At 37.2% G+C, this 13,294-nt stretch overlaps 1 protein-coding gene across 1 annotated transcript in view; it reads left to right on the top strand.

The window, feature by feature from the left end:
• Positions 1 to 13,294, top strand: part of thsd7aa (thrombospondin, type I, domain containing 7Aa) — a 143,430-nt gene that overhangs the window by 47,022 nt on the left and 83,114 nt on the right. The window contains exon 2 of the mRNA XM_067426606.1: positions 5,580 to 6,528. Coding sequence (XP_067282707.1) covers positions 5,580 to 6,528 — 949 coding nt within the window. The remainder of the gene's footprint in view (positions 1 to 5,579; positions 6,529 to 13,294) is intronic.

The following is a 13,294-nucleotide window of genomic DNA, read 5'->3' as shown; positions in this document are numbered from 1 at the left end:
GTTTGGAGCATATGAATGCAGAGCATCTGCCCAGCATGCTTCCATTTTCCAAAGCCTCTGTATCCAGCCAAGCTGGTATGGAGCAACATTTCACGCTGTTTTACATTTCCCTGGTAAATGCCAGCTTTAGCTGGCCCACCTGGCACCACAGGAAGGACCAAATTAGGAATGGAGAGAGGATGCGAAAGAGAAATAATTTTACATACGAGCATTCACTCTCCCTCCATCATTCTTTTATTTATCGTATTCTCCTCCAACTTCTCATCCTCAAACAGCTGACTACTGTACATAATCATATCTGTGAGAAACACGCATATTAACTTTCAGCAATCATTTGCTTCCATTTAACAAATGAAGGCCTTTGAGAATCTGATCAAACCTAAATTAATTGTATTTCATTAATTTCTCAAATTAGAGATTTTTTGTAGTAAATGCAATTGCTCTAAAAAGCTTCCTTTGATTTATTATTTATCCAAAACAGATTCATTCAGGAACAAAACTTTATCAGTAACTAAATCATTCACTCAATCGATTCAGTCAAATACACAGATTCATTCAAGAATGAAACATGTCTTTATGAGTGAATTAGTAAATCATTCACTCTACTGATTCAGTCACAAATTTAAATTAATTCAGGAAATGCATTTCATTTCTTTATACTGGATTCATTGCATCATCCATCAAACTAATTTGTTCAGTTCATCCAACACTTATTCATTCAGTAGCACAGATAGCGTGTTGCTCAGAGACGTACATGCATTAGCTTAGGCTATTTTTGTTGGCAAAGTAAAAAACAAAGTTAAGTAGAAAAAAGTAAATGTCAATATCTGTTTAATTACTTTATTGAATTGTTGAGAAAAAGCAGTGTCACACTCGTAATCACTCTGTTTGTCTGGATATCAGCATGGCTATAATTGTCTGCGGCAGCCGATATTCGAAACAACAACTCTTGCTCGTATAATATTGTATCATTAAATCAGTTTAATTTTTTTTTAGAAATGTTGTTGCATTAAACTGAAAAAGCTCTTTACATCTGCTAATGGCAGTTCTTGTGCCATATTTGAGTATATGTGCGCGTATGTGTGGACTGTGTTTGTGTGTTAGCAGATAATAGACATCAGTGAGTGGCAGGTGGATGACCGGACAGAGAAATTGATGAGCTCTTTTACTGATGTCCTGTGGCTGTAAATCTAACAGCTGGAGCTGTGGCCTACAAACAAAGGACCTCTTATCTACCATAAACCTCTTTCCCTCGCCCTCTTTTATCTTTTCTGCTTTTTGCCCATCTACTTTTCCTTTTCTCATTCCCACATCCCTGCCTTTTCCATCTCTTTTCATTTAATACCACATCCATGGTAACCTTTACGGGGGGAAATGAATTTGCCATCTTCCGCCGTTTCTTAAAATTTGCCGGCATGACTCTATCATGCTTCTGTGATGTGCCGCCAGTCCTGCATGGTGTTCTGCTGTGCGTTCCCCTGGTGTCCCCTGGCCTGTAGATGACCACATCACCCTGTGACATGCTCATAAATTATTCTGAGCACCTGCAGCTGCAGGCATTGTGAATGAAGAAGCTCTTGCCTGCTCTCTCTGGGGAGCTCCATTATGCCTCCTCTACAAACACTTGCAGTTGTTTTTTAGATAGAAGCTCTAGTTAAAGGTATACTCCAGGTTCAATAAAACATTCTCAATCTACAGCATGATGTTGATTACTACAAAAAAGCAAAAAAAAAAAAAAAAAAAAAAATATATATATATATATATATATATATATATATATATATATATATATATATATTACGCTTTTTCCACCAGCAAGGTTCATGTTCTGGAGCCAGAGCCTGTACTTGGCCAGGCAAACCAGAGCCTGGATCTAAAGAGCATCTCTCCATCCCTTAGACCGTTAGCACCTCGCTCAAAAAATGACCAAAGACTTTCTATATTTTTCCTATTTAAAACTTGACACTTCTGTAGTTACATTGTGTACTAAGACTGACAGAAACTGAATAGTTGCGTTTTTTTTTAACCGCTTTGGCTAGGAACTACACTTTCATTTCTCCGTAATGATCAAGGAACATTGCTTTCAGGCGCTGCATAATAGCATATACCTTGATTATTACACAGGAATGAGAATATAGTTCCTAGCCATATCGGCCTAGAAAACTGCAACTTTTCATTTTCTGTCGGTCTTAAAGGGTTAGTTCACCCAAAAATGAAATTTATTTCATTAATAACTTACCCCAATGTCGTTCCACACTCGTAAGACCTCTGTTCATCCTCGGAACACAGTTTAAGATATTTTAGATTTAGTCTGAGGCCTTTCTGTCCTTTGAATTAAGTGAATGCCCACTTGCTGTCCACATCCAGAAGGTAATGAAAACATCATCAAAGTAGTCCATATGTGACATCAGTTGGTTAGTTAGACTCTTTTGAAGCGTCAACAAAACATTTTGGTCCAAAAATAACAAACAAAAATGCAACTTTATTCAGCATTGTCTTCTCTTCCGTGTTCCTCAAATAAAGAATCAAACGGTCATGATTTAAGATTCGGATCGCGTGTCAACTGGCAAACTGCTGAAATCATGTGACATTGGCGATATGAATCACGAATCCTGATTGGCCACCTTTGATTCTTTATTTGAGGTTTGAAAACAAACGCAGAAGACAATGCTGAATAAAGTTGTATTTTTATTTTTATTTTTGGACCAAAGTCATTGGGGTGAGTCATTAATGAAAGAAATTTCATTTTTGGGTGAACTAACCCTTTAATCAGACCGGTTTAACCATTTAATCTGATTCAATAATCTGTGATAAACTATGCTAAACTTCTACTGCCAGATCAGGTGATCGAAAATGGTTAAACTTAACTGTTTAACTCTAGGGAGTCAGAAAAGGAGCTTTTCATAAAAATGTGTTGTGTTCCTTTAAAAAAAAGAGAGAGGTGGAAATACTGTACATTTTTATTAGTAATCAACATTATGATTCAAATGCTGTCGTCGATAGAGTTTAACTTGTACTTAACCTGGAATTTACTTTTGGAAGATTGAATTTTGAGATTTAAATACACTTGTTTGGAATTTTAATCTTCCTTCTTGCTTTCAAAATCATATTTCTCCTGATTTCCCTGGAAAATTGGAGTTTGCAGTGGCTAACCATGTGAAAAACTGCATGTGGAATAAGACAGAAATTACTCACCGCTAGTTTTTTATTAAATCAGAAGCTTGTGTTTGGAACTGCGGGTGGGAAAAAAGCCCACATATGAGTGCATGCAGTGCGAATATCCTTTTCTGGCGTTTGAGGTCATTCTGTTTGTGGTGGCTCCGTCTGTTATATCCAAAGCAGTTTCTTGTGGTCTGTATCGATCTGTATTGATCTGGCTCTTGTGGTTGCAGCTGTAGGCTAATTCAGCCCGCTGCTTCTTCCGTTGACATTTACATCACACTGTCTCGTCGTCTTTATCAAGTGGGGTGAAAAAGAAGGGCTTCAAATGGCCTTCATTTCCCTGAAATAAATCACCCCTTGACCCAGGCACTTTATAAGACCAGAACATTCAATGAAACCCTGTAGTCAGAGAGAGAGAGAGAGAGAGAGAGAGAGAGAGAGAGAGAGAGAGAGAGAGAGAGAGAGAGAGAGAGAGAGAGAGAGAGAGAGAGAGAGAGAGAGAGAGAGAGAGAGAGAGAGAGAGAGAGAGAGAGAGAGAGAGAGAGAGAGAGAGAGAGAGAGAGAGAGCTTTTAAAAAAATACTTGTAGTGAGAAGATCTTAGCTTTGCAATCAAGTGAAATGACCTTAGGTGATGGTTACAGAAGATCATGGTAATTAAAAAATATTAAAATAGAGATGCAATATATCACTTTTTCCCTTCATATCCGTGATCTCAGCAATTGTCAAGCTGAATTTTAGTTCATCTTTCGGCTCACTTTGATTTTCTGCTTCAGACTGTGTGCTTGTATTTCTTTCTCTTTAAAAATCTTCTGTGGAGCAGAAAAAGATGTTTTGGGAAAAAAAAGTTTTATGTCCATAATTGTTGTTTTGGACCCCATTGACCTTCGTTATATGCACAAAAACATTCTGCTCCACAGAAGAAAGTCATATAGGCTAGAAATGACTTGAAAGTGAGTAAAACTGTAAACTATCCTTTTAATACTATTCTTTGTATCTATCCACTGTTCAACAAAATACCAGGATTATTAGTGGAAGTTGTCAGATGTTGCAAGTTTTCAAATAAAAATAAAAAATGTCACAATTTCATATGAACATCTGAATGGGTGGGGGACAGCAATACGTATTAAGCCAGGTGCACACTGTGCGATTTTGGCCACGATTTGGCCGTCTGGGACAAATTTAGCAAATCCTAAAAGATTCCTCAGATCCTAGGCTAAAATCTGACGTCTTCGGTCGTTAGTTTGACATGTTCACCGGCAGCCGATTAATGAGCGCTGCGATCAAATTTTACCTCAGACGAAATTCTGGCAGTGTCAGAAGATTTGCCACACAATCCTGCAGTGTGACTTCTCCTACGACGACAGTCAAATATCTCTGTTTTTCAAGACAAACTATGACCAAAACGAGAGCTAGAGATTTCTCTGTAGCCAGCATTTCAGTCCCGCGTGTAATGCAGCTCACCATCACTGAACGCGTCATTCATTGATGATATAAAACTCCGGGTGAGTTTTCTTGCGCGCGTCCGTTTTTAGCGCGCCTTAACTATCGTGCAGTCTGACATTAATGTCAACTGAGATCTTACAGTGTGACATGGCGATCATGTTCGTACAGTCTGACAAGGGACATTCGCAAAGGATTTTGAAAAATCGCACAGTGTGCAGGACCCATTACTCCAACAATAATTTGCATTGTAACACTGTGTAACTTAGTTAAAAAGGGCAATGTGTTGTTAAAAATATAATATGAATTATTTTTGGACAGAAAAAAATGTGCTTACTTAAATGTGGGTACTAATTACAACTCTAAGGTACTAATATGCACCTTTTATGGATTGATAACATATAAAGTTGTCCCTTTAAGGATGCTGCCTCTTTTACAAGCTGAAGTAATTATAACGGTAAAGGTTTTGCACATATTGTTTTTATGAATGTATTTTTATTTTATCCACATTTTAATATTTCATGAAAAAATAAAGCATCATAATATTAAATTTGCACATAACCTACTGAATATTAATGAGCAAAACCAACATGTCTGTGAAGCATCACTTTTAAAACAATGTTAACAACCTCTTTCTTTCTTCTCCCTGTGACCTTCTCCCCAAAAATATCTGGCACGCTGTGAAATCCATCAGTAAAATCAGCTTGTCTTCACTACTACACCTCCCTAGAGTGTTTTAAATTATATTCCCTGGGAATACAGGGATATTGATTCAGGCAATGGGTATTTGACTTCTCCTGCTCGCGTCCGGTTTTTAGCTCTATTTAATGGCTTAAGTGCATGTAGGCTAGAGACATTAATTATGACCTGTTAGAGGATGCGAGCAGGATATTGAACATGAGAGCAATTTAAGACATCTGTTCTATTGCTTTGCTAAATTATAATGTTGCCTCTTTCATCTTCGTCTCTCTTTTAGGGCCATGGGGTAGGTGCATGGGCAGCGAGTGTGGTCCGGGAGGAAGTCAAAGCCGAGCAGTATGGTGTGCCCACTCCGAGGGCTGGACAACGTTACACACCAACTGCCAGCAGTCAGAGCGGCCCAGCAACCAACAGAGCTGCTTCCGGGTGTGCGATTGGCACAAAGAGTTGTATGACTGGCAGCTAGGGGCCTGGAACCAGTGTGTGCCGGTGTCTATGCGCAGCGCAGGCGTGCCAAGGCCAGCGGTATGCACTCGGGGCGAAGAGGGCATCCAGACGCGGGAAGTGGGCTGCGTGCACAAATCGGATGGCGTGCCTGCGGAAGATGCCATCTGCGAGTACTTTGAGCCCAAGCCACGATTAGAGCAAGCCTGCCTTATCCCCTGCCCGCGCGACTGTGTGGTGTCCGAGTTCTCCCCATGGACGTCCTGCTCCAAGAGTTGTGGAATGGGCTTGCAGAACCGTTTGCGTTTGGTTTTAGCTCCGCCTCTTTTTGGCGGTTCGGCTTGCCCCAACCTCACAGAGTTCCGCACCTGCCAGCCAGGTGAATGTGAGGGCGAGGAAAGCCTGCACAGCCTGAGGGTGGGACCTTGGGGCCCCTGCACCATCTCGCCTATACGACAGACACGGGAAACCCAAGAAGCCCGAGAGCCGAAACGAGAACGGAAAGCAAAACGGGACCGGCAAGCCAGACAGGAGCGCCAGGGCAAGCGACGCAAGAACAAAGAGAAAAAGGAGGTGAAGGAAAAAAACAAAAGGGAACGTGTGAAGGACAGGGTGAGGGAGAAGGGGAAGATGAGAGACCCCGAGACCCGAGAGCTCATCAAAAAGAAGAGGACGAGGAATCGTCAGAACCGCCAGGGGTTGAAGGTCTGGGACCTGCAGGTTGGCTATCAGACCCGGGAGGTGACGTGTGTGCACCGAAGCGGAAGCATGGCAGAGCTCAGGTCAGGCTCTTTTTCTACCTCTTTTATTCATGCACTGTTTGGTTGTGAAAGTGTTGTTCTTTTAGAGACTTCGTTCTGTGCGGAGAGTTTGTTTATGTTTGCTAAATCATTTTTTTCAGCATAGTAGAAGCTATTGCAATCAACTTTTTTTTCAATTGTCTTTCAATTAAATGGAAGTTAGGTATTAACGGGAACTAGGGCTGGATAACAATACAGCTTTTTCAATTCACAAGTTTTTAATGCATTTCGATTTTATTCAAATCCATTTGGGCATCCATATTGGGTCCATTTCAATAAATATGGGTATACTTTACACTCTAAAAAGAATAGGGGGGTCCTCCCTTCAGACCCATTTGAGTAAATCTTGCATACAACATGACACAGACAAACTTCTTATTTCCACTATTTTCTGGAATTTAGTGGAAACAGCCCAAACTGTCTGCAGGGTCCTAGCGCACACAGGGCCTGAGTTACACACTTTCTATAATATATTTATAAAACAAAAAATCAAAAAGCGCCTACTTTTTGGGGGGGTTATTACAGCTTAGACAACATATACTTACATGTTTATGACTTTTAGCAGTGTTTTATGACACCAACATTTTGAACCAAGACCACTGTATGTGTGTATGGGAAGCTTTTCAATTTGGGTATGCCAAATCCAGGCGGAAATCCCAAAAAATGGTCCTGGAGTTTAAGAGTGTAGTTAATGTGAATTTTGAAAATCTCCCGTCTCCACTAATCCTGTAAAAACCTGTACACAGCTGTTCAGAAGTTTGGGGTCATTAATATTTGTTAATGTTTTTATTGTTTATTTGTTTTTTTTTTAGAAAATCTCTTGTATTCACATTTATATTATACATTTATTTGATCAAAAATTCTGTAAACAGTAATATTTATGCCATTATTTAACCAAGATAACAAATTTGATATTGATTTTATATTAAGGGTTTTATATTAAATATTAAGTGACTTACATTTTAGACACTATATTGCCCATTTTTACTCTATTTCGCCAACGAGAATAGTTAAAAACAAAGTCAGAGCACTGTAATCGCGTCTCTGCGCAACACATGCAGTGTTTTCTTACTGAATGAATTTAGCTTTTTCAACGAATCAATTGAATCAATGATTCAGTGACTAAGATCGATTAAGATAGTGAAATGATTTGTTCCTATATGAATCAGTCTTTTAAATGAATCGTTTGAATCTGAATGACTCACTCATCAACAGTGACTTACTGCTGCATGCCTATACTGGCAGTTTTAATTTCACATTTAAAGTAACTTTTCATGTTTTAAATCATTTATAATATCAGTCTTCAACATTATGCGTTTAAACATCAGTAACACTTTATTTTAGGGTTCAATTATTAACTATTGCTGCATGCATATTACTAGGATATTGGCTGTTTATTAGTACTCATAAAGCACATATTAACTTATTCTACATCCCTTAATCCTACCCAATACCTAAACTTAAATGCTACAAAACTACCTTATCATTTTTTAACCTAATTATATGCATGCATCATTATTTCAATTATATTAAATTAAATTATAATAAAAAGGGCTGTTACCAATTAAATTAATTAAGTATCAACAAAATTCATCAAGAAACACAGAAGCTGCATTTGAAGTTAATTTACACAGACTGTTTAATGAGCTTAGAGGTGACACATGACTTGCAGTTATGCATAAATAATGTTTTGATAACACTTTAGTATGGGGAACACATACTAAAGTGTTACCAAAACATCAAAACATTATTTAATAACTACAACTTTTGCCTCAATAAACTCCTAATTAACTGCTGATTAATAGTTAGTGTATAGTGTATATATATATATATATATATATAAAATCATATTTTTCAAAAAGTTTAAATTTTACTTTTATGAGTTTTATGAGTTGTTGTTTTGTTTTTTACTTTTATGAGCATTTTTACCTTTATATACAGGTAAAAATGCTCATGAAAGTTAATACCCATATAGATACCCATTTCCTGCAGCCTTATTTCGTAATTCAATTTTGCCGTGAAAGGGCCTTTACATTTGCCCAAAAATATAACTTAAAAAAAAATTTAAGTATAAGAAAACAAGCCCAGGTGAGAAAAAAGTTACCCAAAAGTAATGTAACACAGTAAAAAATAACTTTTTACTTTTTTCTTAAAAAGTAACTAATGTAATTAGTTACTTTTTAATGGAGTAACGCAATATCGAAATGCATTTTTTTTTTTTTAAAGTACACTGTTGTACTCTAAGTCCCAACACTGTTCATAGCATATAAAATGCTCTTTTACACAAATACAGTACACACAAGGCAAAAGTACAAACAGACTTTATTCAGAGACCACCGTACATGTATACTTGATTTTTAACACATGCTCTTGAGTTTTTTTTATTGATATTCTCCACATTCCAGCTTTAGCCAATTTAACAAGGTGCTTCACAGAAAAACATACCGGTATACTAACTTATAGATACTTAGTGCTATATATAAATAACCACTTTTGGCGTGTTTCTGAACATATCCCTAGATTTTATATATTTATGTATGTTCTTTAGTCAGACTCCAGTGAATACACTGCATGCCAACAATCTGAACCGTAAGGCTCATGAATGTTGTGAATGCGCACACTGCAAACCGTGAACACTTGTACACCCCCCCCCCCCCCCCCCCCCCCCCAAAGCAGTGGCCATTTTTGCTGTTTTGCATTTGTGCATTGCGGTATTGAGAATCGAACCCTGACTCTCTAACCATTAGGCCACAACTGCACCCATGGACCCTATGTTATTATTTCTCTCTCTGTTGGGGTTTGTGGAGGATGATAACTGGAATCTTTCCCAGTGGAGTTTCCCTCGAGGAAGTTTCAGATAGTCAGTTAGTAAAAGGAGCTAACTACAGAGAGAAAACTCATTTATGGAGCATCACTCTCATGTCAATATGATGACCCAAGCCCATTACCTTCCCCTCATTCCATCACCCTACTAACTGCATGCACGGAATGTAATTGCATCATTCTAAATTATAGACTGTAAAAAAATGGACGTAGTGTCCGTGACGTCACCCATAGGATAGGCCGTTCTGAAGCTTAAAGTATGGGCGAGCTGGGCGTTGCCATCTTACGAACGAGTCATGGTGTGTCACTCCCGGATAACAGAAAATGGGCAATAAGGCGGGATGTGGGCGGAGCTTAGGTGACGTAATGACTATAGATGGCGAATAAATGGCTCCACCTGTCACTCAAAATAAACACGCCCTTAATTATGCAGAACTTTAAGGCTTTATATAATGTAAATGAATGAGTTATAAAAAAAATTACTCTCACAGTTGTCATGAGGGTCAAAATTAACCGTATAGGCCAAAACCACAATTTACAGGCTGTTAACATGTTTTTTTTTCTGCTGTAAAGTCGGGAATTTTAACATGGGGCTCAATGAGATTCTGCTCCCTTCTGGAGCCTGTCCCTAGTGGCCAGTCGAGGAATTGCAGTTTTGATTACTTCCGTATTGGCTTCAAGAGAGATTGCGGGAGGTTTCCGCTTGTTCTAAACCAAAGGTTTAATGATCATTGTATCCCTGATAATTTTCCTATCATTTTTAAGCAATACAAGTTTTATGCAACCTATAATAGGGCCTTTTTGCGGTAAATGATTTCCATTACATTTGCTTTGGGAATGTTTTATTGTTTCTTTTGATTCAGAAAGCTTACAGATCTCCATTGCATGTCCTTATTCTGTCTCACATGGTGAAACTTTTAACCCGCTTTAGTTGAAAAGCTATTGTCAAGTGAAATGGAAATATCATTACAAGCACTACAAGCAACTTTAGACTTTGAGAGTGAATTACAGCGAAGCAACATGTCCTTCAACTCCCACTTCGATTGTGTTTTTGTGAACAGGCTTTCAGAAGCAAACGGTTCTCTGCCATGCTCGCCGTAGATTCACCTTCTAGAGTTAGAATGGGGATGTGTCATATCTGCCTGTATTTGTTGGTATATGGGATTAGCGCATGGAAGATGGGAGAGAGATGCACACTATCCCAGGCAGATCAGTACATTAGAGCTACTCATTGACTTCACAGATGGCTGAAATCCCCAAAGAGGCTTAGCTGATTCTGATGACCGCATTAATGCAGCGTCCTACAATGGATCAAATGTATGGAATGGCAAGGTCAAAAACAATAAAAGCAATATCAGACAACCATCAAGTCAACCAAAATTATTAGTTACCTGATCTTGATTTAAAAGGCTCTTAATTTGTAATATATATAAAATGTATGTATGTGTATATATATATATATATATATATATATATATATATATATATATATATATATATATATATATATATATATATAAAATGTATGTATGTGTATATATATATATATATATATATATATAAATAAACAATTTTTCACACAGTAATGTTTATTTCACTTTATTTCTTTGTAATTGGTATATTTCTGATGGACTTTCAAAGTTTGAAAGTGTCCCTGGAACAGTGTAAAATTATATAATAAATGCATAAAAACACATTTTAAAAAGTAAGAAAAATGTAAAGAACACTTTACAAAAATATTCCAAAAATACATCTATACATTTTGAGTTAATGTTAGCTAAATCATATTAACATATAACTTTAGATTTTTAATAATCTGTTAGTAAATGTTACAATTAATTTTTAATTATTTTATTCTCAATTATTATAATGATAGATAGATAGATGGATGGATGGATGGATGGATGGATGGATGGATGGATGGATGGATGGATGGATGGGTGGGTGGATGGGTGGGTGGGTGGGTGGATGGATGGGTGGGTGGGTGGGTGGATGGATGGATGGATGGATGGATGGATGGATGGATGGATGGATGGATGGATGGATGGATGGATGGATGGATAGATAGATAGATAGATAGATAGATAGATAGATAGATAGATAGATAGATAGATAGATAGATAGATAGATAGATAGATAGATAGATAGATAGATAGATAGATAGATAGATAGATAGATAGATAGATAGATAGATATTACAGCTGTTGTTTTCTGTATTTTATTATTATTATTATTATTATTAATTTGGACCAAATCATCAATAAATTATTATTTTAAGATATTTTTTTCATTTTTTGTAACCTAATGTAGTTAACAAATGGAACCTAACTGTAAATATGTGTAAAAAGCATGGTAAAATGTTTCCAAAACCATTTTAATATGACCTTCATATATTTCAAAAAGAAAGTGCCAAGTTAAAATATGTTTGTTCAATAAACATTCCCCCTTGGGCACTTAAGTACCCGAAGTTGAAGAAACGCTCTAAGGCAATACAATAAATATAAGCTACAACTTGTAATAGACTCTTAAAAGTGTATGCTAGTTTAGTAGCCTCTGTCTGGTTTTAATTCAACAGCCTTTGACGCCAACAATGTGATCTGTGAACCAACCAAGCCTCTGATTTCTTCATCTGACCGATTAAGACAAATGAGATCTTGCTTACATGTCATGTAGGAGCTCGTGAGGGCCACAGTCTCAATCAGAAAAACCCCCAAAGCCAAGCCGTCGCATGCTTTTGATGCCTCTTAATTAAAATTCATTGAAGTCATAGTTTGATAAATATCTAAATTGAATCCCAATCTTTAGTTGACTGCATGCAGTGAAACAGAAATGAAAGGACAGGGATGAGGAAAACTTCTGGTGAGATGCTGGGTCAGAGTGTAAGCAGCATTAAGATTGTTATCTGTATGACATTTTGCATATATCTATAATGATTTACAGTAATTGGGTGGGATTGATTAATGCAGCTTGGTCAGGCTTGAGACTATAATTTTTCTTTCTTTTTAAAAGATAACAACATAATTGGCATCTTCCTTATCCAAGATTGGTCTGATGCTAACGCAACAACAAGGCATAAAAAAAGAGCAATGCCTCCCATCCAATAATCATAAAGAGCTTTGTGCCTTGTTACTTCTGATAAGAAACAAAGTCTCAGTTTTCAAATTATGTTAATTTTATCACAAAAATACAAGCAATAAACTGCATTTTAACACTCTTAAAGGGATTGTTCAGCCAAAATGTAAAACCAAACAGTTTTGGGCACCACTGACTTCCATAGTTAGTTCACCCAAAAATGAAAATTCTGTAATTGACTTACCCTCTTGTCGTTCGGCACCCGTAAGTCCTTTGTTCATCTTCGGAACACAAATCAAGATATTTTTGTTGAAATCCGATGGCTCAGAAAGGCCTTCATTGACACCAATGTCATTTCCTCTCTCAAGACCAATGAAGGCACTAAAGACGTCGTTACAAAGCCCATCTCAGTGATTCTACAATAATTTTATGAAATGACGAGAATAGTTTTTGTGTGAAGGAAAAAAAATAACAACTTAGTGATGGGCCGATTTCAAAACAAAGTTTCGAACCGTTATGAATCAGCGTATCGATTCATGTTTCAGATCTTGTGTCAAACCGCCAAACTGGTTAAAAATCATGTGACTTTGGTGGCCCATCAGGCCATCAAATAAGTCATTATTTAGTTTTGTTTGTTGCACACACAAACTATTATCATCGTTTCATAAAATTACTTAAAATTACATTGGTGTCAATGAAGGCCTGTCTGAGTCATCGTATTGGGTTAACAGTATTTCAACAAAAATATCTTAATTTGTGTTCCGAAGATGAACGGAGGTATACGGGTGTCGAACGACATGAGGGTGAGTAATTAATGGCAGAATTTGAATTTTTGGGTGAACTAACCCTTTAA

The sequence above is a fragment of the Pseudorasbora parva genome, chromosome 19, assembly GCF_024679245.1.
Source record: "Pseudorasbora parva isolate DD20220531a chromosome 19, ASM2467924v1, whole genome shotgun sequence".
NCBI classification, from domain to species: Eukaryota; Metazoa; Chordata; class Actinopteri; order Cypriniformes; family Gobionidae; genus Pseudorasbora; species Pseudorasbora parva.
This window is presented reverse-complemented; position numbering and strand designations above follow the sequence as displayed.